Source organism: Scyliorhinus canicula, chromosome 9 (genome assembly GCF_902713615.1).
Source record: "Scyliorhinus canicula chromosome 9, sScyCan1.1, whole genome shotgun sequence".
Classification (NCBI taxonomy): Eukaryota; Metazoa; Chordata; class Chondrichthyes; order Carcharhiniformes; family Scyliorhinidae; genus Scyliorhinus; species Scyliorhinus canicula.
In genome coordinates this window covers 156,499,880-156,525,289 of record NC_052154.1, presented here as the reverse complement: position 1 = coordinate 156,525,289, position 25,410 = coordinate 156,499,880, and the positions used below count along the sequence as shown (strand labels likewise).

At 49.8% G+C, this 25,410-nt stretch overlaps 1 protein-coding gene across 1 annotated transcript in view; it reads right to left on the bottom strand.

Moving 5' to 3' along the window:
* The window catches only part of si:ch211-210p4.6 (malignant fibrous histiocytoma-amplified sequence 1 homolog), an 81,803-nt gene extending 67,640 nt beyond the window's left edge, over positions 1-14,163 (bottom strand). Inside the window, exons 1-2 of the mRNA XM_038806061.1 lie at positions 14,129-14,163; positions 2,794-3,679 (exon numbers count right to left, since the gene is read on the bottom strand). Of these exons, the coding sequence (XP_038661989.1) occupies positions 2,794-3,679; positions 14,129-14,144 (902 nt within the window). The 5' untranslated portion in view covers positions 14,145-14,163. The remainder of the gene's footprint in view (positions 1-2,793; positions 3,680-14,128) is intronic.
* Positions 14,164-25,410: the final 11,247 nt, after the last annotated feature.

The following is a 25,410-nucleotide window of genomic DNA, read 5'->3' as shown; positions in this document are numbered from 1 at the left end:
CAATGTGGCACCGGCACTCTGTAACACAGAGACAATGTGGCACTGGCACTGTGTAACACAGAGACAATGTGGCACTGGCACTCTGTAACACAGAGACAATGTGGCACTGACACTCTATAACACAGGGACAATGTGACACTGGCATTCTATAACACAGGAACAATGTGACACTGACACTCTGTAAAACAGGAACAATGTGGCACTGGCACTCTGTAATACAGGAACAATGTGACGCTGGCACTCTGTAACACAGGAACAATGTGGCACTGGCACACTGTAACACAGTAACAATGTGACATTGGCACTCTGTAACACAGGAACAATGTGACACTGGCACACTGTAACACATGGACAATGTGACACCGGCACTCTGTAACACAGGGACAATGTGACACTGGCACTCTGTAACACAGAGACAATGTGACACCGGCACTCTGTAACACAGGGACAATGTGACACTGGCGCACAGTAACACAGGAACAATGTGACACTGACACTCTGTAACACAGGGAAAATGTGACACTGGCACACTGTAACACATGGACAATGTGACACTGGCACTCTGTAACACAGGAACAATGTGACACTGCCACTCTGTAACACAGGAACAATGAGACACTGGCACTCTGTAACACAGGAACAATGTGACACTGGCACACTGTAACACAGGAACAATGAGACACTGCCACTCTGTAACACAGGATCAATGTGACACTGGCACACTGTAACACAGAGACAATGTGGCACTGGCACTCTATAACACAGGGACAATGTGACACTGGCACACTGTAACACAGTAACAATGTAACACTGGCACTGTGTATCACAGGGACAATGTGACACTGGCACTCTGTAACACAGAGACAATGTGACACCGGCACTCTGTAACACAGAGACAATGTGACACAGGCACTCTGTAGCACAGGGACAATGTGACACTGGCACTCTGTGGCACAGGAACACTGTGGCACTGGCAGTGTGTAACACAGAGACAATGTGACACTGGCACTCTGTGACACAGGAACAACGTGACACAGGGACAATGTGACACTGGGACTCTGTAACACAGGAACAATGTGACACAGGCACTCTGTAACACAGTAACAATGTGACACTGGCACTCTGTAAAACAGGAACAATGTGATACTGGCACTCTTTGACACAGGAACAATGTGACACAGGCACTCTGTAACACAGACACAATGTGACACTTGCACTCTGTAATACAGGAACAATGTGACACTGGCACTCTAACACAGGAACAATGTGACACTGGCACTCTAACACACGAACAATGTGACACTGGCACTCTGTAACACAGACACAATGTGACACTGGCACTCTGTAACACAGGAACAATGTGACATTGGCACTGTGCAACACAGTAACAATGTGACATTGGCACTCTGTAGCACAGGGACAATGTGACACTGGCACTCTGTGGCACAGGAACACTGTGGCACTGGCAGTGTGTAACACAGAGACAATGTGGCACCGGCACTCTGTAACACAGAGACAATGTGGCACTGGCACTGTGTAACACAGAGACAATGTGGCACTGGCACTCTGTAACTCAGGAACAATGTGATACTGGCACTCTGTGACACAGGAACAATGTGACATTGGCACTCTGCAACGCAGTAACAATGTGACATTGGCACTCTGTAGCACAGGGACAATGTGACACTGGCATTCTGTAACACAGAGACAATGTGACACTGGCACTCTGTAACACAGAGACAATGTGGCACTGGCACTGTGTAACACAGAGACAATGTGGCACTGGCACTCTGTAACTCAGGAACAATGTGGCATTGGCACTCTGTAACACAGAGACAATGTGACACTGGCACTGTGTTCCACAGAGACAATGTGTCACCGGCACTCTGTAACACAGGAACAATGTGACACTGGCACTCTAACACACGAACAATGTGACACTGGCACTCCGTGACACAGGAACAATGTGACACAGGCACTCTGTAACACAGACACAATGTGACACTGGCACTCTGCAACACAGTAACAATGTGACATTGGCACTCTGTAACACAGGAACAATGTGGCACTGGCACTCTGTGACACAGGAACACTGTGGCACTGGCACTGTGTTAAACAGAGACAATGTGACACTAGCACTGTGTAACGCAGAGACAATGTGGCACTGGCACTCTGTAATACAGGAACAATGTGGCACTGGCACTCTGTAACACAGGAACAATGGGGCACGGAAACATTGATGCTCAGACTGTGACACTGGAACACGGCTATCGCAAATATTAAACGCGCATGCACATTGAAAATGATTGAAATGGGATTAGTTCAGTTTATTTTAGCACAGTGAGGGAAGTAATGTGAGGAAGGCAATGAGAAATGTTGGCGGAGAATAAAAGTAAAGTGAGTAGAGGAAATACAGAAGATGGGAGAAAAGGGACTGAAGTGAAGGAGCGAATGGAGCCAGGAGAGAGGGAAAGGCATGTGACAGTGAGAGAGAAAAGGATGAGACGAGAGAGAATAATGACCACGGGTCACTGGGATTCTGATTAGCATCAGGAGATCTGGCTGATCTACTTCACCTAACTCAAGCGATTAAATTACTTGAATTTTTTTAAGTGAAGCTGAGGCACTCCTGGTTTCTGATTCTTGGTATCATGCAGTGAGCTGCGTTCACTCATTGAAGTATTGGGGTGCCTGAAAATACCTTATGTAAAATAATTAATACTATTAAATATAAAGCAATGCCCGGAGCAAATCAGACATCTGGTGATGCGTTGATCCTGGCCGTCAGCTCACCTGTGCAAATCAATAACTAATATAACCAGGGCCTGTGGTGTGATGAAGACGTGGTGAGTCAGATAATACTCCAGCTGCCCAGCAAAATCCCAGCACAGGAAGGAGAAATCGTCAGTTTGAAACTCATTGATTTCAATGCCGATTGTCCTGTCGTTCTCTGCAATTGTCACCAATTCCCGTTTGGTCAAGCTTTTACACAATGTTGACTTTCCGGCCATGGACGCTCCGAGAAACATGGTTTTGACACGTTTGTCCTCAAAGGACTCGTTGGTCTGGAGTTGTTTGAAATAACTGCGGATCTGCTGCAACCCACCAGCACAGACCTCATCAGGAGGCTCCCTCAGCGGGTTTGCCCGAGCAGTAAACTTCCTCAGGCACCCACCGTCAAACAGCGCGCACGGGAGTTTACACAACTTGTTGTTGTCGACGTAAAATTCCTCGAGTTTTCCGAGTGCGGCAACTGTTTCCGGAATTTCCTCTACAAGGTTGTGAGAGAGGTTGAGGTATTCCAGCTCCTTGCAACAGGCGAGATCTCCTGGGAAGTCGGTCAAGCGATTGTTGTTAAGTTTAAGCTGTTTCAGGCGAGGGAGCTGGGAGAGAATTCCCTCTGGGATCTGCTGGATTTTGTTCTGGTTTAAATGTAGTTTTTCAAGGTGTCGCAGTGCGCCAATATCCGAGGGAAAATCCACCAGCTCATTCTTAGACATGATGAGAGTCTTCAGGTTGCTCAACTTCCGAAGGTCTGTGACATTCTTCAGTCTGTTGCGATCTAAAATGAGCTGACTAATGTATGGCATTTTCAGGATATCTGCAGGTAGCACCTTCAGACGTTGCCTGGACAAGTCCACAACTTGTTCTGGGTTTTGCTCAGCTGTCTGTTTTTGCTCTGGGAAACAATCACATTTCAAAAGTTCATATAAAACTGGAATTTCTCTGTGATATAATTCTCAGCATGTTCCTTCCCCCAATTCATTTTACTTACATTTAATAAAGGTTGCCTAGTTACACGTTCAAGACAAATACGCAGGAACACATTGACTTTCCTAGCCACAAGAATATTGCTTTTTAGTGAATGAGCTGTTTATGTATCCCCTCAACCAGTCATACTTTTAACTGACAAAACGTTGAGGATGAAATTTGGGATGGGAGAGGGGTTTAAATCAGGAGGATAATATCAGGGGTGTAAGTCAATGAGTGTAAATCAGTGAGTGTAAATAAAGTGAATGTAAATCAGGGGCATCAATCAGGGAGCGTAAATCAGTGAGAGTAAATCAGAGAGTGTAAATCAGTGACTGTAAATCAGTGACTGTAAATCAGTGAGTGTAAATAAAGAGATTGTAAATCGGGGCAACAATCAGGGAACATGAATCAGTGAGAGTAAATCAGCGAGTGTAAATCAGGGAGCGTAAATCAGTGAGTGTAATTCAGTGAGTTTAAATTGGTGAGTAAATCAGTAAGTGTAAATCAGTGAGTTTAAATTGGTGAGCGTAAATCAGTAAGTGTAAATCAGAGTGTGTAAATTTAGTGAGAGTAAATCAGCGAGTGTAAATCAGTGTGTAAATCAGCGAGTGTAAATCAGCGAGTGTAAATCGGTGAGTGAAAATCAGGGAGTGTAAATCAGTAAGAGTAAATCAGAGTGTGTAAATGACTGAGTGCAAATCAGGGAGCGTCAATTAATGAGTGTAAATCAGGTAACGTAAATCAGGGAGTGTAAATCAGTGAGTGTACATCAGAAAGTGTACATCAGTGAGTGTATATCAGAGAGTGTAAATCAGAGTGTGTAAATCAGGTAGTGTAAATAAGTGAGAGCAAATCAGCGAGTGAAAACCCACAAGTGTAAATCAGTGAGTGCAAATCAAGGCGCATAAATCAGGGAGCGTAAATCAGGTAATGTAAATCAGTCAATGTAAATCAGGGTGTAAATCAGTGAGTATATATCAGAAAGTGTATATCAGAAAGTGTATATCAGAGAGTATAAATCAGTGAGTGTAAATCAGTGAGTGTAAATCAGTGAGTGTAAATCCGTGAGTGTAAATGCGAGAGCATAAATCAATGAGTGTAAATCAGGGAGCATAAATCAGCGAGAGTAAACAGTGACTGTAAATCAGTGAATGTAAGTCAGTAAGCATAACTCAGTGAATCTAAATCACTGAGTGTAAATCAGTGAGTGTAAATCAGTGAGAGTAAAATCAGGGAGTGTAAATCAGTCGCTGCAAATAAAGTGTGTGTAAATCAGTAAGCACAAATCAGTGAGCATAAATCTGTGAGTGTAAATCAGGGAGTGTAAATCAGGGAGTGTAAATCAGGGAGTGTAAATCAGGGAGCATAAATCAGTGAGCATAAATTAGTGAGAATGAATCAGGGAGTGTAAATCAGGGAGCATAAATCAGTGCGTGAAAATCAGGGAGCATAAATCAGTCAGTGGAAATCAGTACGTGTAAATCAGGGAGGGTAAATCAGTGAGTGTAAATCAGTGAGAGCAAATCAGAGAGTGTAAATTAGTGAAAACAAATCAGCGAGTGAAAACCCACAAGTGTAAATCAGTGAGCGTAAATCAGGTAATGTAAACCAGGGAGTGTAAATCAGGTAATCTAAATCAGGGTGTAAATCAGTGAGTGTATATCAGAAAGTGTATATCAGAAAGTGTATATCAGAAAGTGTATATCAGAGAGTGTAAATCAGTGAGTGTATATCAAAGAGTGTATACCAGAAAGTGTATATCAGAGAGTGTAAATCAATGAGTGTAAATTAGTGAATGTAAATCAGGGAGTGTAAATCGGGACACATAAATCAGTGAGTGTAAATCCGGGAGCATAAATCGGGGAGCTTAAATCAGAGAACGTAAATTCGAGAGCGTCAATCAGGGAGCACAAATCAGGGAATGTAAATCAGGGAGCGTAAATCAGGGAGCGTACATCAGAGAACGTAAATCAGCGAGCGTGAATCACTGAGCATAAATAAATGAGCATAAACCAATTAGAGAGGGTTAATCAGGGAGCACAAATCAGGGAGCCTATATCAAAAATTAGGGAGTGCAAATCTGGGAGCATAAATCAGGGAGCATAAATCAGTGAGCTTAAATCAGAGAACGTAAATTTGACAGCATTAATCAGGGAGCACAAATCAGGGAATGTATATCAGAGAGCGTAAATCAGAGAGTGTAAATCAGGGAGCATAAATCAGGGAATATAAATCAGAGAGCGTAAATCAGAGAGTGTAAGTCAGAGAGTGTATATCTGAGAGTGTAAATCAGGGAGCGTAAATCAGGGAGCGTAAATCAGGGAGCGTAAATCAGGGAGCGTAAATCAGGGAGCGTAAATCAGGGAGCGTAAATCAGGGAGCGTAAATCAGGGAGCGTAAATCAGGGAGTGTAAATCAAAGAGCGTAAATCAGTGAGTCTATATCAGAGAGCGTAAATCAGGGTGCGTAAATCAGAGAGTGTAAATCAAAGAGCGTAAATCAGAGAGCGTAAGTCAGAGAGCGTAAGTCAGAGAGCGTAAGTCAGAGAGCGTAAGTCAGAGAGCGTAAATCATTTGCTGCAAAGAAAGAGTGTGTAAATCAGTAAGCTTAAATCAGTGAGCGTAAATCAGTGAGCGTAAATCAGTGAGTGTAAATCAGGGAGTGTAAATCAGCAAGTGAAAATCCATGAGTGTAAATCAGTTAGTGTAAATTAGGGCGCATAAATCAGGGAGTATAAATCAGTGAGTGTGTGTAAGAGAGTGTAAATCAGGGAGCACAAATCAATGAGCGAAAATCTGGGAGCATAAAGCAGGGAGTGTAAATCAACGAGCGTTAATCTGGGAGTGTAAATCAATAAGTGTAAATCAGGGAGCATAAATCAGGGAGTGTAAATCAGTGCATGTAAATCAGTAAGTATAAATCAGGGAGTATAAATCAGGGAGTGTAAATCAGAGAGTGTAAATCAGAGAGTGTAAATCAGACAGTGTAAATCAGGGAATGTAAATCAGAGTGTGAATCAAAGAGTGTAAATCAGTTGCTGCAAATAAAGTATGTAAATCAGTGAGTGTAAATCCGGGAGCATAAATCAATGAGTGTAAATTAGTGAATGTAAATCAGGGAGTGTAAATCAGGGAGTATAAATTGGGACACATAAATCAGGGAGTGTAAATCCGGGAGCATAAATTGGGGAGCTTAAATCAGAGAGCGTAAATTCGAGAGCGTCAATCAGGGAGCACAAATCAGGGAGTGTAAATCAGTGAGTGTAAATCAGGGAGCGTAAATCAGGGAGCGTAAATCAGGGAGCGTAAATCAGGGAGCGTGAATCAGGGAGCGTGAATCACTGAGCATAAACCAATTAGAGAGGGTTAATCAGGGAGCACAAATCAGGGAGCCTATATCAAAAATTAGGGAGTGCAAATCTGGGAGCATAAATCAGGGAGCATAAATCAGGGAGCTTAAATCAGAGAATGTAAATTTGACAGCATTAATCAGGGAGCACAAATCAGGTAATGTAAATCAGAGAGCGTAAATCAGAGAGTGTAAAACAGGGAGCATAAATCAGGGAGTGTAAATCAGAGAGCGTAAATCAGAGAGCGTAAAACAGGAGCGTAAATCAGGGGACATAAATCAGAGAGCGTAAATCAGGGAGCACAAATCAGAGAGTGTAAATCAGAGAGTGTAAATCAGAGATCGTAAATCAGGGAGTGTAAATCAGAGAGCGTAAATCAGAGAGCGTAAATCAGGGAGCGTAAATCAAGAGTGTAAATCAGGGAGCGTAAATCAGGGAGCACAAATCAGAGAGTGTAAATCAGGGAGCGTAAATCAGTGACTGTAAATCAGCGAGTGTAAATCAGGGAGCACAAATTAGAGAGGGTAAATCAGGTAGCGTAAATCAGGAAGCATAAATCAGGGAGCATAAATCAGGGAGCGTAAATCACTGAGCATAAATCAGGGAGCGTGAATCACTGAGCATAAATTAATGAGCATAATCCAATTAGAGAGCATTAATCAGGGAGCACAAATCAGGGAGCGTATATCAAAGAGCGTAAATCAGGGAGTGCAAATCTGGGAGCATAAATGAGGGAGCTTAAATCAGAGAACGTAAATTTGACGGCATTAATTAGGGAGCACAAATCAGGGAATGTAAATCAGGGAGTGTAAATTAGTGAATGTAAATCAGGGAGTGTAAATCAGGGAGTGTAAATCCGGGAGCACAAATCAGAGAGCGTAAATCAGGGAGCGTAAATCATGGAGCATAAATCAGGGAGCGTAAATCAGTGAGTGTAAATCCGGGAGCAGAAATCAGAGAGCGTAAATCAGGGAGTGTAAATCACTGAGCATAAATCAGCAAGTGTAAATCACTGAGCATAAATCAATGAGCATAAATCAATTAGACAATTAGAGAGCGTTAATCAGGGAGCACAAATCAGGGAGTATAAATCAGAGAGCGTAAATCAGAGAGTGTAAATCAGAGAGTGTAAATCAGAGAGTGTAAATCAGGGAGCATAAATCAGAGAACGTAAATTTGACAGCGTTAATCAGGGAGCGTAAATCAGGGAGTGTAAATCAGGGAGCATGAATCACTGAGCATAAATTAATGAGCATAAAAAATTAGAGAGTGTTAATCCGGGACCACAAATCAGGGAGCGTATATCAAAGAGCGTAAATCAGGGAGTGCAAATCTGGGAGCATAAATCAGGGAGCATAAATCAGGGAACTTAAATCAGAGAACGTAAATTTGACAGCATTAATCAGGGAGCACAAATCAGGGAATGTAAATCAGAGAGCATAAATCAGAGAGTGTAAATCAGGGAGCATAAATCAATGAATGTAAATCAGAGAGCTTAAATCAGAGAGTGTAACTCAGAGAGTGTAACTCAGAGAGTGTATATCTGAGAGTGTAAATCAGGGAGCGTAAATCAGGGAGCATAAATCAGAGTGTAAATCAAAAAGTGTAAATCAGTTGCTGCAAATAAAGTATATAAATCAGTGAGTGTAAATTAGTGACTGTCAATCAGTGAGTATAAACAGTTAATGTAAATCAGTGAGTGTAAGTCCGGGAGCATAAATCAATGAGTGTAAATTAGTGAATGTAAATCAGGGAGTGTAAATCAGTGAGTATAAATCAGGGCACATAAATCAGTGAGTGTAAATCAAAGAGCATAAATCGGGGAGCTTAAATCAGAGAACGTAAATTCGAGAGCGTTCATCAGGGAGCACGAATCAGGGAGTGTAAATCAAAGAGCGTAAATTATTGAGTGTAAAGCAGGGAGCATAAATCAGGGAGCTTAAATCAGAGAACGTACATTTGACAGCATTAATCAGGGAGCATAAATCAGGGGGTGTAAATCAGAGAGCGTAAATTAGGGAGCGTAAATCAGTGAGTGTAAATCAGTGAGTGTAAATCAGTGAGAGTAAATTAGGGAGCATAAATCCGTGAGTGTAAATCAGAGAGCGTAAATCATTGGAGCGCAAATCAGTGAGTGTAAATCAGGGAGTGTAAACAAGTGAGTGTACATCAGAGAGTGGATATCAGAAAGTTTAAAACAGTGAGTGTAAATTGGAGAGCATAAATCAGTGTGTAAATCAGAGAGCATAAATCAGTGAGTGTAAACAGTGACTGTAAGTCAGTGAACGTAAAATCAGTGAGTATAAATCAGCGAGTGTAAATCACTGAGCGTAACTCAGTGAGTGTAAACCAGAGAGTGTAAATCAGAGCATGTAAATCAGGGAACATAAACCAATGAGCATAAATCTGGGAGTGTAAATCAACGAGCGTAAATCAGGAGTGTAAATCAGCGAGTGTAAATAAAGTGTGTGCAAATCCATGACCATAAATCAGTGAGTGTAAATTAGAGCGCATAAATCAGGCAGTGTAAATAAAGAGTGTGCAAATCAGTGAGCGTAAATCAGGGTGTGCAAGTCAATGAGCGTAAATCAGGCAGTGTAAATCAGGGAGTGTAAATAAATAGTGTGCAATCAGGCACTGTAAATCAGAGATTGTATATCAATGAACATAAATTAGGGGGTGACAGATTTCCTCCCTTAAAAGGACATCAGTGAATCAGATGGGTTTTATGACAATGGTCGTAAATGTTTTCACGTCACCATTAAACTTTTAATTCCAGATTTTTATTGCTGTGGTGGGATTTGGAGTGAGGTTACCCTGGGTCCTTGGATTACTATGCCAGTAACAATACCACTATGCCACCACTTCCCCAAAATAGAGACTGAGGAACTGGGAAAATGGAATAGAATAGAGGAAGTGTAATCGAGCTGGCTGTGACAGTCAGTAGTCTTTATAGACAGTGCAGGTTGATAGCCTATCCCTAGAAATGGAGACAGCACAGTCAAAGAGGGAAGGGAAGGGCCAGAGATGAACCAGGCAAAGAGCGGAAGTAGAAACATAGGGAATTTAATTTTCCAGTTCTTAGTGAGAGCGGAATCAATACATCATCTGAAAAGAGGTGAGAGGGAGCTTGAGTAGGACTGGAACAAGGAATGTTCTCACGTACCCCACAAAGAACAAGTCTAGGACCCTTCTGGATATCTGTAGCAACACCTTTCATGTGGAGGAAGTGAATGATGTTAAAGGAGAAGTTGTATAATGTGAGAACACATTCAGCCAGACTCAGGTGGGTAGTGCTGAGTGAAGACTGGCTGAGCCTCAGCCTCTTCTAATCACTTCACTCCCTATCTTCCCCTCTATCTCTTCACTCCCTATCTCCCCCTCCATCTCCTCACTCCCTATCTCCTCACTCTCTACCTCCCCCTCTATCCCCTCACTCCCTATCTCCCCCTCCTCTATCTCCTCACACCCTATCTCCCCTCCTCTATCCCCTCACTCCCTATCTCCCCCTCATCTATCTCCTCACTCCCAATCTCCCCCTCCTCTATCTCCTCACTCCCTATTTCCCCCTCCATCTCTTCACTTCCTATCTCCCTCTCCTCTATCACCTCACTCCTTATCTCCCTTCCTCAATCTCCTCACTCCCTATCTCCCCCTCTATCCCCTCACTGCCTATCCCCCCCACTATCTCCTCACTCCCTCTCTCCTCTCTATCTCCTCACTCCCTCTCTCCCCCTCTATCTCCTCACTCCCTATCTCCTCACTTCCTATCTCCTCCTCCTCCATCACCTCACTCCTTATCTTCCTCTCTATTTCTTCATTCCCTACCTCCCCTCCTCTATCGCTTCACTCCCTATCTCCCCCTCTATCTCCTCACTCCCTATCTCCCCCTCTATCTCCTCACTCCCTATCTCCCCCTCTATCTCCTCACTCCCTATCACTCACTCTATCCTCTCACTCCCTATCTCCCCCTCTATCTCCTCACTCCCTATCTCCCCCCTCTATCTCCTCACTCCCCCTCTATCTCCTCACTCCCTATCGCCCCTCTTCTATCTCCTCACTCCCTATCTTCCCCTCCTCTATCACGTCACTCCTTATCTTCCTCTCTTTCTCCTCACTCCTTCTCTCCCCTCTATCTCCTCACTCCCTATCTCCCCCTCCATCTCCTCACTCCTTATCTTCCTCTCTATCTCCTCACTCACTATCTCTCTCTATCCTCTCACTCCCTATCTCCCCCTCTATCTCCTCACTCCCCATCTCCCCCTCTATCTCCTCACTCCCCATCTCACTCCTCTATCTCCTCACTCCCTATCTCGCCCTCCTCTATCTCCCCCTCCTCTATCTCCTCACTCCCTATCTCCCCCACTCTCTCCTCACTCCCTATCTCCCCCACTCTCTCCCCACTCCCTATCTCCCCCTCCTTTATCTCCTCACTCCCTATCTCCGCCTCCTCTATATCTTCACTCCCTATCTGCCCCTCCTCTATCTCTTCACTTCCTATTCCCTCCTCCTCTATCTCCTCAGTCCCTATTTCCCCCTGTTCCATCACCTCACACCCTATCTCCCCTATTTAATGTCAACTCCCTAAATCCCCCTTCTCTATCTCCTCACTCCGTCTCGCTGTCCACTATCTCTTCACTTCCTGTCTCCCTCTCTATCTCCTGACATTCTACCTCCTCCTGCTCTATCTCCTCACTGCCTATATCCCCTCCTCTGTCTCCTCACTCCCCCTCTCCTATACCTCCTCATTCTGCCTTTTCTTGCCTTATTTCTGTTTCTTCTGACACATTCTCTCTCTTCTCTAACCAAACACTCCCAGATTCCTCCTGCTCTGTCCCTTACTCTTGTTCTGCTGAAGTAACAACTAATCGCACTCCTCACTCCCTCTCTCTGGAGTTGCCCGTCAGTAATCCGGGATCCTGGCAAGCTAGGAATTTGATCAAGTTGCCATTATGAAAGTTGTCTTTGTTAAATCAGGAAGCAGGAGACAGGCCACAGAGAGAGAGAGAGAGAGAGAGAGAGCTGGCGAGGCTGGGAGGGTTATTAAGTTGGCAGACAGGGAGGGACAGACACTGAATGTGCCACAAACTGGATCCATCCCTGTGGAACTATAAGGAGGCACGGGGATAAACTGCGGAATATGAGTGGCAAAATTCCTTTCACTGTAAATGATGCACGGACAGAGTTCAGTCCCCTGCCCATTGGCTGCCCTCGCTCAGCATGAAAAGCAGAGTGGCAGACCCGGCACTGACCAGCTACATCCGGCACTGAGCCAGGACATCCGGCCCTGACCCGGGACACCCGACACTGAACCGGGACACCCGGCCCTGACCCGGGACACCCGGCCCTGACCCGGGACACCCGGCCCTGACCCGGGGCACCCGGCCCTGACCAGGGACACCCGGCACTGACCAGCTACACCCGGCACTGACCCGGGACACCCGGCACTGACCCGGGACACCCGGCACTGACCAGCTACACCCGGCCCTGACCAGCTACACCCGGCCCTGACCAGCTACACCCGGCCCTGACCCGGGACACCCGGCACTGACCCGGGACACCCGGCACTGACCCGGGACACCCGGCACTGACCCGGGACACCCGGCACTGACCCGGGACACCCGGCACTGACCCGGGACACCCGGCACTGACCCGGGACACCCGGCACTGGCCAGGGATATTTGTGCGGGAAGAGCCCAGAGTTGGGGAAAAAACTGGCACGGGGAGAATCGAGCGCAACTGGGAGACGCCAGAGCTATCAAGGGAGAGGGGTCAATCAACGGAAAAGGGGCAGGGGAGAGGGGGGGAGACAGGCAGGGGAGAGGGGGGCAGGCAGGGGAGAGAGGGGGAGGCACGGAAGAGAGGGGGTGGCAGGGGAGAGAAGGGGTGGCAGGGGAGAGGGCAGGCAGGTGAGAGAGGGACATGCCGGGGAGAGAGGGGCAGGCAGGGGAGAGAGGGGTGGGCACGGAAGAGAGGGGGTGGCAGGGGAGGGGGAACAGGCAGGGGAGAGAGGGGGTGGCAGGGGAGAGAGGGGGTGGCAGGGGAGAGAGGGGGTGGCAGGGGAGAGAGGGGGTGGCAAGGGAGAGGGCAGGCAGGGGAGAGAGGGACAGGCCGGGGAGAGGGGGGCAGGCAGGGGAGAGAGGGACAGGCAGGGGAGAGGGGGACAGGCAGGGGAGAGGGGGACAGGCAGGGGAGAGGGGGACAGGCAGGGGAGAGGGGGACAGGCAGGGGAGAGGGGGACAGGCAGGGGAGAGGGAGACAGGCAGGAGAGAGGGGGACATGCAGGAGAGAGGGGGACATGCAGGAGAGAGGGGGACATGCAGGAGAGAGAGGGGGAGGCAGGGGAGAGAGGGGGAGGCAGGGGAGAGAGGGGGAGGCAGGGGAGAGGGGGACAGGCAGGGGAGAGGGGGACAGGCAGGGGAGAGGGGGACAGGCAGGGGAGAGGGGGACAGGCAGGAGAGAGGGGGACAGGCAGGGGAGAGAGGGGGAGGCAGGGGAGAGAGGGGGAGGCAGGGGAGAGAGGGGGAGGCAGGGGAGAGGGGGACAGGCAGGGGAGAGGGGGACAGGCAGGGGAGAGGGGGACAGGCAGGGGAGAGGGGGACAGGCAGGGGATAGGGGACAGGCAGGGGAGAGAGGGGGAGGCAGGGGAGAGAGGGGACAGGCAGGACAGAGGGGGACAGGCAGGAGAGAGGGGGACATGCAGGGGAGAGGGGGACAGGCAGGGGAGAGAGGGGGTGGCAGGAGAGAGGGGCAGACAGGGGAGAGGGGCAGGCAGGGGAGAGGGGGGCAGGCAGGAGGAAGGGCAGGCAGGGGAGTGGGGGACAGGCAGGGGAGAGGGGGGGCAGGCAGGGGAGAGGGGCAGGTAGGGGAGAGGGAGGGACAGGCAGGGGAGAGGGAGGGACAGGCAGGACAGAGAGGGACAGGCAGGGGAGAGAGGGGAAGAGAAGGGGTGGCAGGGGAGAGGGGGGACAGGCAGGGGAGAGGGGGACAGGCAGGGGACCAGAAGGACGAAGCTGGTTTACTCACCCACTCTCCCGGCCATTCTGCTCTGAATAGGAAACGAAACTGAAAGAATTTCTGACGTGGAGGGAGAGCCCAGGAAGATAATGTGGCAAACTGCCAATCACCAAATCCAGCCCACGGAGAGAGAGACCTTCTACCAGTGTGGATCAAATCACAGAGAGGGTAAACTGCTCCAGAGAGTGTAAATTTATCAGAGTAAGTTTCCCCAGAAAGGGTAAAATTATCAGAGGGTAAATTACCCCAGAGAGGGTAAAATGATCAGTCTGAGCAGACCTGCCCTCCTATTTCCTCACTCACAGAGGCAATTCACTAATTTGCAGGAATATGCCATGGGCGCGATTCTCCGACCCCCACGCCGGGTGGGAGAATCGCGGGAGTGCCGGGTGGGAGAATCGCGGGAGTGCCGGGCGAATCCCGGCACGCCGCCCTGGTGCTCGCGCATGATTCCCCCACCCCCAAAAACGGCGTGCCACGTTTCACGACAGGCCGCTCAGGCCACACCTGGTTGCTGCCGGCGTGAACAGCGTGTGAACGCTGCGTGTGCGGCCTGTGGTGGGGGGGAGGGAGGATCGAGCACCAGGGGGGTGCCCAGTAGGGGTCTGGCCCGCGATCGGCGGGCCGGTGTCTCTAAAGGACACACTCTTTTCCTCCGCCGCCCCGCAAGATCAACCCTCCATGTCTTGCGGGGCGCGCGCCGGCCAACCGGCGCATGCGCAGGTGACGTCATTTAAGCGCCGCCGGCCGCGTTATTTACGCGGCACACCGAGACGCGGCGCCAAGGCCCGGCGCTGGTAATTGACACGGCACCGCTCCTAGCCCCCTGGGGGTGGGAGAATGGGGGGCGAGGAACGGTTTTCACTCCGGCGTCGGCACTTAGGGCGGAATTCTCCACTCCCCGCGCGGCGTGAGAGAATTGCGGGAGGGCCGGGCGACTCACGACACGCCGCCCTGGCACCCCCCACGAATCTCCCACCCCCCCACGAATCTCCCACCCCCCCCCAACGAATCTCCCACCCCCCACCCCAACGAATCTCACACCCCCCCCCACGAATCTCCCACCCCCCACCCCAACGAATCTCCCACCCCCCCCCCACGAATCTCCCACCCCCCACCCCAACGAATCTCCCACCCCCCCCCCCCGAATCTCCCACCCCCCCCCCCCCCCGCTCGCAGAATCGGCGCTCGCCGTTTTTCACGCGACTCTCCAGCCCAAATGGGCCGAGCAGCCTGACGTTCCCGACCTATTCACGCTGGCGGCAACCACACCTGGTCACTGCCGTCGTGAAAATGGCGCCAAATCTTCGTTTGTGGCTTGTGGGGGGCGGAGAGGGGAGTGAGCACCACGGCCGTGCTCGTGAGGGGACTGGCCTGCGATTGGTGCCCACCGATCGTCGGGCCGGCGTCTCCAAGCGACACACTCTTTCCCCTCCGCCGCCTCGCAAGATCAAGCCGCCATGTCTTGCGGGGCAGTGGAGGGGAAGATGGCAACCACGTATGCGCGGGTTGGAGCCGGCAGCCGTCATGACGTCAGCCGCGCATGCGCGGGATGGAGCCGGCCAACCTGCGCATGCGTGGCTGACATCACTTAGGCACCACTGTCACGTCATTCTCGGCGCGCCGCCTTGATGCAAGCGTCAAGACCCAGCGGCCAAGATTTACGGAGCACCGCTCCTAGCCCCCTGGGGGGGGGGGGGTGAATAGGGTGTGAGGAGCGGCCTCCGAGGCCGTCGTGAAACTCGGCCGAATTCACGTCGGCCTTCCCGATGCTGCACGGTAGCGGAGAATTCCGCCCTTAGTCTCCCGTTGGGAGAATTTTGCCCCATGGTGATGGGAATTCCCAACTCCGCCAAAATCACCAGCATTTTCTTCCTTTTTTATACTTCTGACACTGGATCAGGCCAGAGTTGACATATAAGCAGATCAGACAGCTCAGAGCTGCAGCCTCATCTCCATGTTAAAGAGAACTTTAACCCTTCGACATTTCACCCAGCCACGGACACTTCCCAACCCAACACCCAAAGTTAGGGCCGAAGTTCTCCCAACTGGAGACTAAGTTCCGACGCTAGAGTGAAAACCGATGTGTTTCACTCCGGCGTCGGAGGCCGCTACTCGCCCCCTGTTCTCCCACCCCCAGGGCGCTAGGAGCGGCGCTGTGTCAATTACGCGCCTTGGCGCTGCGTCAAAGCGGCGGCGCGTAAATGATATGGCCGGCGGTGCTTAAATGACATCACCCGTGCAGGTTGGTCGGCGCCAACCCGGGCATGCATGGTTGCCGTCCTCCCTGCGGGCGCCCCGCAAGACATGGAGGATTGATCTTGCGGGGCGGCGGAGGAAGAGTGCGTCCTTTAGAGACGCCGGCCCGCCAATCGGTGGGCACCGATCGCAGGCCAGACCCCTACTGAGCACCCCCCATGGTGCTCGATCATCCCCCGTCGCGCACATAGCGTTCGCGCGCTGTTCACTCCGGCAGCAACTAGATGTGGTTGGCGCTGGTGTGAACCAGTTGGATTGGGCAGGCCGCTCGGCCCATCCGGGCCGGAGAATCGCCGCTCGCCTGTTAGAAACGGCGAGCGGCAATTCTCCGAGCGGCCTGTCATGAAACGCGGCACGCCGTTTAGGGGGGGATGGGAGAATCGCGTGCGGGTGCCAGAGCAGCGTGGCGGGAATCGCCCGGCACTCCCGCGATTCTCCCACCCGGCGTGGGGGTCGGAGAATCGTGCCCCCCGCCTGCCTCCTGCAGCCTCTGCACCAAACACTCTTCCGCTAAAACCTGGGGCTGGATTCTCCATTTTGGAGGCTAAGTGCCGACGCCGGCGTGGGAACTGTGGCATTTTACGACGGAAAGACCGGCGCCGAGCCCTCACCGATCCCTTGACCAGTGGGGGGCTAGCCACCTGCCGAGTAAAACTCCCGGCTCCCATGACATAAATGGCTGGAGAGTTGCCGGGTTGCATGGCGCGACCGACAGTGATTGCACAGTAAAACATGCGTAGACATAACCTTCCAAATAGCGCTCCCCACCAGTCCCCCCCCCCCAACACTCGCAGAAACCCCCCGCCGGCCAGCAGCACGGCTCCCGGCCCACTGTGGCGGCGCCGGACACATTCCGTAGCCTCCACGTCGGGTTCCCGCCCGCTGAGACGACAAGTGAACCGGGTGGTTGGGAACTCGGCAAATCGGCAGCTGTGAATCGCAGAGGCCACAGAGAAGAGAGGATCAGGCCCGCTAATGATATGCCAACAGGACATAAACGGCGTGCAGCAAGCGACACATGTGCGCCATTTTTTGGGTGCCGGAGAATCCCGATTTGGCATCAAACCTGCGCCTATCGCGATTTTGGCGTCGGGGACTATTCTCCGCCCAATCGCATTTCATGATTTCAGCGTCGGCCAACAGTGAATCCCGCCCTAAATGCTGACACCAACGGAGAATTCGTGGACTTTCATGACGGAAAGATCGTCGCCAGACCTGCACCGATTCTGCTAATATCAATGGGCTAGCACCGGCGTCACGTGGAACACAATCAATTCGAATGGAAACCGGTGCCGGATTCGCTGGGTCCGTGATTGACACTCAGGAGGCTGACAAGCTGCAGCCGCACATAAATGATCCTCCCCCCATACTCACCATCCGAGCCAACAAGATGGTTGCAAGGAGAGCAGCGCCATGGTTCACGGACGCAGAACCTCACACCCTCTTGGACGCGGTGGAGGGGCGGCGGATGACCTTGCACCCCAGCCCGGGCAGGAGGCTGCCAGACGCCGCCTGAGCGCAGGCAGCAGAGTTGGTGAGCTCCGTGGGCAACATTGTCCGGACTGGCATGCAGTGCCAGAAGAAACTCCACAACCTCCTCAGGGTGTCCAGGTTGAGTAGGTAGCACAGGGACCTCTGGCACTAACCCTGCCCCCCACACACCTGTAACCCGGCCCCTCCCCCCTGGGGGACGGTCGAATCCCACATGCTGGCACCCATACCAGCCGCCATGGCCGGGTGCCCTGGCCACTGAGGCCACCAGCTACCTACCCCCTGGGCTGCATTCATCGGAGTTTCGAACACATGCTGTTTGTGCTGTTCCGCCCCCCCACTCCCCCCCAGGAGAAGGCCGCCAGGAGCGGGAGAAGACAGACGGGGGACCACCAGACCTGCGGCCCCTCACCATGGCTGAGCGGAGGGCCCAGGAATTGGCCAGTGGGAAAGAGGAACACGAGCTCTCCAAGGTGTGTTGTTCACCATGACACGTGTCGATAACCCACCCTCACCCCTACACCACCCTCACCCTACACCACCCTCATCCCACACCACCAAACCCCTACCCACCCCTACCCACCCCCTGGCCCGTGGTCTAATCATGCATGTTGTCTTGTGTCTTGCAGGTCTTGCCGGAGATAGGGCAGGTCCATCTGCCGGCTCCCACCCTCAGCCAGTGCCAGAGCCTGAGCACCCCCCCCCCCCCCCCCCCGTGAGCCGAATAGTGACGGGGAGAGCAGACCGAACACCAGCCCTCCGCCAAGACTCAAATCACCACGGAGATCGGGTCAGAGGATGACACTGTCACAGCTCTCGCCAACACCCTCCACCAATCCAGAGACACTCACCTTGGTTGGGCACTTTAGTGAAGAGGCTCCTAGGACACTCTGTGGTGCGCACAACACAGTTGATCCGGTACAGCAGGGGTTGGGGGAATGATGCCTCCACCACCGTCATGCTAGGTATTTAATGGGACCGTGCGATGGAATGACCAGCTCGCATGCAGAGATCACCCAGGTGGAAGGTGCTACCGTGGGTACGAGTCAGACATTGTCTGATGCGGAGCACCTGAGCTCATTGCAAAGCCCAGGGCCCCCACCCAGTAGTGCTGCTGGTATGTATCACGGAGAGGGTGCAGGTGGGGCGGTGGCCGGGAGGGAAATGAGGAGGTGTGGGGTTGGGATGTGGTGTCCGTGCCCCTGGCCAGATCTCCCCCCCTCTAGCACATCCCCTCCCCCTCTATCCCATCCTCCTAATCGGTGAACCTGGAGGTGATCACTGAGTCCTGTGCACATTGGCACTGGTGCACATGTCGTGTGACCTCCCTTGCCCCCATGTCCTGGCCATCCTTGGCTATCCCGCATCCTCCTCGTCGGACGATTCCTGGCCTTCAGCATCCTCTTCCTCCAGCACATCACCCCTCTGCTGCGCGATGCTGTGGAGGGTGCATCAGGCCACCATGATGGGGGCGACCCTCGCTGCATCATATTGGAGGGCTTCTCCAGAGCGGCCCAGGCACCTGAACCACATCTTCAGGACGCTGAAGCACTGCTCGATCACACTCCTGGTCGCTATATGGGTGTCGTTGTAGCGGGGCCTCCGTGTCGGAATGTGGCCTCCGGCTCGATGTCAGCAGCCACGTCCACAGCGGGTAACCCCTGTCACCCAGGAACCAACCCCTCAGCCGGGGGTTCATCCCCCCCCCTCACCCCTGCCCCGTCGGTGGCTGGCACCATGGGGGCCACTGGCCCTGGCTTCCGCCCCTGATGCCAGGAGTACCGTTAGTTGGCACTGACCTCGCTAGGGGCTACTGTGAGGGTTGTCCTGGGTGGTCCGCCAGTGGGTTGGCGGGGGTGGGGGCGGATAGGGTGCAGGGGTGGGGGCAACTATCTGGCCAGTGTCACTGCGCAGAACCAGGGGCCAAGGTGAGTGGTCAGTGGATGCAGAGCAAGATGGCCATCATAACGGCACCGTCCTAGCCCTGTGAGTGGCCCACCCCAGCCAGCACCACCAGTGCCCGGCAGCCCGCAGTCGCTCCTCTCCGTGACCTCCTTCCCCCACCCCCCCCCCCCCCCTTCTCTCAGCAGCCACCACGGCAGGTTGATGATTTTTAAACGCACACGTAGGCTGCGCCGTCGGGAACTCGGCCCATCGGAGGCAGAGAATCGTGGGAGGACCCCCTAATAATATGCAAAGTGCTTAATCTATACGTGGCGTGCGTCGCATTGACGCCGTTTTCAAGGTGATGGAGAATCGCGATTTGGCGTCAAATCGTCACCTGCCGTGATTTTGGCATCGGAAGATATTCTCCACCAAATCGCCATTCCCAAATCCGGCATCAGCCAATGGAGAATCCCACCCCCATCTCTGCTAAAGGAAATCATCCTGCAGAGGGCCCATTAGAGTCTTACTGATGTCATCATCATTCAATGACATACATGTGAATTTATGACCACAGGCAGAGTCAAAGACATAACCTTCAAAAAAAATTCTAGTACCTCTGGATAATAAGGTAATGCTTGGCCACTCCTCCTCTTGCCTGCATCATGAAGTCATGGCAACGTAATGTGTATTATGGTTCTCATTCATTGGTATATCAAAGTTATCCACATCTACTGTGCATCATAATGTTGTAGAACACCATGCCAGCAACTTCAAAAATGTATCAGGCGCCACTGACAATTCTAGCATTTGTTCCCTCTTAAGGAAGTTATCTGCCTTCTTGAACTTTTGCAGTCCTTGTGGTGTAGGTACACCCAAAGTGCTGTTAAAAAAATTCCAGGATTTGACCCAGCAATGAAGGAATGGTGAAATATTTCCAAGTCAGAATGGTGTGCAAGTGGAGGGGAACTTGCTGCTGCTGATGTTCCCACCTACCTGCTGCACTTGTCCTTCGAGGTGGTATAACAATAATAACCTTTTATTGTCACAAGTATGAAGTTAAGCCAGGTCATGGTTTTGGAGGGTGCTATTGAAGAGGACTTGGCACACACTGCTGCCACTGTGCATGGGTGGTAGAGGGAGTTAATGGTGGATAAGGTACCAATGAAGTTTGTTCTAGCATCAAATTTCCCTACGTTTGTATGGTTCCTGGGTGCAATATGACATTCACGCATTGATACCAGAAAATAAGAGGAAGGGACAATCAACTTGGTACTTATGTAGTACAATGTTAGTTACCATTTATTCACCCAGGTCTTCAGTGAACAAAGGCATGAGGATTTGTCAGTAGAACTTAAGTGAATACCACCACCACCTTCAAACCTGGGGGGGAAGGGGTCTTTAATGTAGCAGATGAAGATGTTGGGGCTCAGACACTACCCTAAGGTGCTTCGCAGCTATGTCCTCAGACTGAAGCGATTGGCCTCCAACAACCACACCCATCTATCTTTGTGCCACGTACAACTCCAGCCAGTGGAGAGCTTTCCCCAGTTATGTCATTCACTTCAATATTACTCAAATGTTTTGATGTTGTACTTGGTCAAATACTGCCTTGACTCTGATCTGGCATCTGGAATTCATAGATTTTGTCTACAGTCGTAATGAGGTCGGGTGTGCAGTGGACAGAACATACCGTGGCAATTTTCCACTTTGTCCGAGGGATGCTAGTTGTGTACCTTGGCTCAAGATACAATTAGTGATGGAGTACACGTCTTCAGCACTACATCTGGGATGTAGAAATATTCATGTGATTAGATGAGATCTGAATTCCACACTGATGACTAAGTACATCATCCAAAGTAGATTTGCACATCGTGGACTAGGACACTCCCAGCATCTCAAGCTATGTGATCGTTCCAACAATTTTGGAGTGTTAAACGTCCCATCATTTTATTTGAAGAGTAGGGAATTCCCTTGATGTTCCAGCCACCATTTCTTCCACCCAGTACCATCGAAATTAAGTTGTTAACTAGTCATACAGAACAGGCAAAGTGATTCAGGCCACCATGCTTGTGCCAGCATTTTGAATGCTATCTAATTAATCCCATGAGCTCTGTCCTTCATAGAATGTGCATAGCACAGGAGGTGATTCAGCCAGGAGGTCATTCAGCCAATCAAGTTTGTGCCAGCTCTCTGCAAGGGTAATTTCACTCATCCCGCTCCTTCCACCCTTTCCCAGTACCCTTGCAAATGTATTCTCTTGAAGGGGGGGGGGAGAGATAGATAAGGGGACAGGGTCAGGGGGGAGGGAGGACCTCAAGATAAACACATGGCAAGCAGGAAAGGGGACCTGGGAGGAACGACGGGCGAGGGCTGTGGAGTTTGCACATTCTCCCCATGTCTGCGTGGGTCTCATCCCCACAACCCAGAGATGGGCAGGGTAGGTAGATTGGCCACAATAAATTGGCCCTTAATTGGAAAAAAATAATTGGGTGCTCTGAATTCATATTTTAAAAAATCTCACCTAGACGGAACTTAACTGTCTGCCCCACATACTTTCTTGGGTCACTTTTTTTGGTGTCTTTTTCTTTCCTTGTTGTTGGACACACATTTTGTAGACCGTGTTTGTGTTTTTTCTTTTCTTCCTTCTCTTTTCTGTTTGGCTGTATATCTATAATTAATGCTGTGTATTATATACAACATACATTATTGTAAATAATTACGGAAACCAAAAAAAAATATATATATATATATAATTAAAACATTTTCTCTTAAAATGCTGAGCAAATTCCCTTTTGAAATAAGAGATTGAATCTGCCTCCACCATCCTCTCAGGCAGTACATTCCCGATCCTTTCAACAGCGGGTGCATTAAAAAAAATTCACATCATATTTGATTCTTTTGCCATTCAACTGAAATCTGGCCTCTGGTACACACCCCTCTGTCAATGGGAGTTCTCCCTAACTACTTTGTCTACATCGCTCATGATTTTGAATGCCTCTGTCAAAGTCTCCTCTCAACCTTCCCAAGGGAGAACAACTCCAACTTTATAATACATCCACAAAACCAAAGTCCCTCTTCTCCATTCGCATCAATATTTTCTGCATCCTCTTCAACTGACACACCCAGAAGTTTTTCCCCGATTTTTCCTTAAGTGCTTATACAGTTCCCGTTTGAATGTTAGTATTGAATCTACTTCCACGTCCCTTTCAGACAGAACATTCCCAATCATAACTTGTTGAGTAAAGAAATTCTATCATCCCAGTGGTTTGTTGCCAATCAGCATCAATCTCTGCCCTCTGATTATTGACTCTCCTATCAATCTTTTGTTCCCCCGCCCCCCTCCCCTCAAAACCTCCACTCTAAAAACAATTCCATCTTCTCCATTGTCTCCGAATAACAGAAGTTCCTCATCCCTGGTCATTAGTCTCACCATTTGTCGGAACATAAAGTGTGCAAAAGTACAACAAAGTACAATGATCACAATCCAGAGTTGTTCCTTGCTGTGTGAAATATTTTGGGATGTATTCTTTTAGCCAGGAGTCTATGCTCAGTGAATTGATGACTGTCGCAATGACAGTAGGGACACCACAGTGTCCCAGATTAGGGAGGCCTACTGTTTCTTTAAGAGGCGGTGTTGTGAGATACAGGGGAATGATACAGGGGAATGAAGCAGGCTCAGCAGTGATGAATTCTGTAGTCAAATAGCATAAGAAAATCATCTATGTGCAAAAACCTTAAAGTAAGGCAGCTAGGATATGTACCCCAGCATGAGCAAGGGACTTCAGCTACGGGAGACATAGCGGTTTTGAATACATTGCCCTAGTCTCAAAAACATAAACAGCACATTTTACATAGAATTAAATAAGATGAACATAAACAGTCTTGAACTTTGGCACCAGTCCCCATGTGTTTTGAAGATTTTACAGGGGCGAGTGGGTGGATGTATCTTTGTCCTGCCCGAATTCGATACCTAGATCACAGCAGAGAGCTTGGTCCAGTTTTATACCAGAGTGACTTGTTAGTTCACTTCAAGCAGTTAGTGTGCGGCAGGAGTCACAAAAGGACCAGGCCAGGATAGACAGGATGAGAGGTGCATTCTGCCAAGTCATAGAATCCCTGCAGTGCAGAAGAAGGCCATTTGACCCATCGAGTCTGCACCAACCCTCCAAAAGATCACCCTACCTAGGCCCAATCCTCCGCAACCCCACCTAACCATTGGATACTTAGGGCAATTTAGCATGGTCAGTCCACCTAACCTGCACATCTATGGACTGTGGGAGGAAACCGGAGCACCCAGAGGAAACCCAAGCAGTCACAGGGAGAATGTACAAACCCACAGTCACCTGTGGTCGGTATAGAACCCGGGTCCCTGGCGCTGTGAGGCAGCACTGCTAACCACCGTGCCGCCCATAAATTCCTGGCTGATATTTATCCCTCAGCAAACATCATTAAAACAGGTTATCTGGTGATATTTTATTGCTACTTGTGAACTCCTGCAGTGTAGTAAAGTGACTGTTGCATTTCCTACATCCCAACAGTGATTGAACTTCAAAAGTACTGAATTGGCAGTGAAACACTTTGGGACATCCTGAGGGTTGTGAAAGCTGCTATAGAAATTTACGTCTTAGTTTATAAAAGGACATTAGAGAACTAGTTGCATTTTTCTGATAATTCAACAGCTTCAGTGACCAGCGTTTCATCCTTTGGATTTAAAATATGCGTGGACTAGGAGTGCTAGTTGATGTTTCACTCTCTGGTCACCTCTCACCTTCAAAATCACCAAGGAGGAGAATCTAGAACACCTGACTGCAAAAACAGATCCTGCTATTTAAAAAAAAGTTTTAGCTCTCCCAGCAGAACTAACCAGATTCCTCCAACTCGTCACTGAGAAGCTGATGCACTCTGATATGATTAAATATTCTGCTGTATCAAATTGCGCCACTGCAGCAAGTATCCTCACTTAGTGCTGGAAAAAGCATTGCAAAATCCTGGGACTGTACTCGGTAAGCACTCTCAGTAAGACCCACAGTGAGGTAAGCAAGCAGGCAAAATAAAAGCCTTAAAATAGGAATTTGGAGCAACGCAGTAAATCCCAGTCTCTGCAACTAACAAATCAGGAAACGCAAATCGCCATTTTGGGTGAAATGTGGTTTGAATTCGCGGCAGAAATTTAGCACTGGAAAGATTAACAATTATGTTTCTCAGAGAATTGTTACAGCATGTGCGGTGGGGAGCACAATCCATTGTAGCTTTTTGAAGGAAATTGACAAAATATGAAGATAACAGCAATGAAAGAGGGCTCATCTCTTTGACCAAGGTTTTGGTCACTTGTCCTAATGTTTCGTTATGTGGCTTGGCATCACTAATTACTCTTATGAAGGATCCTGGGACATTTAACTTTCATATCGCTATATAAATGCAAGTTGCGGTGCTCGTAGATGGATAACTAATGAAATCTATGTGACTCCCATCCCACACCAACGTAACTGCCTAGCAAGAAGCTCAGGTGTATTAGACTGCTACACAGAAACATATCAAGAAAGCTCGTTATCTTCTCAGGGAAACTACAGGTGGGCAAAAAAAAAACTGCTGGCCTTGCCAACAATGCCCACTTCCCAAGACTGAACATATTAAAAAAAAACGATGAACCAGAA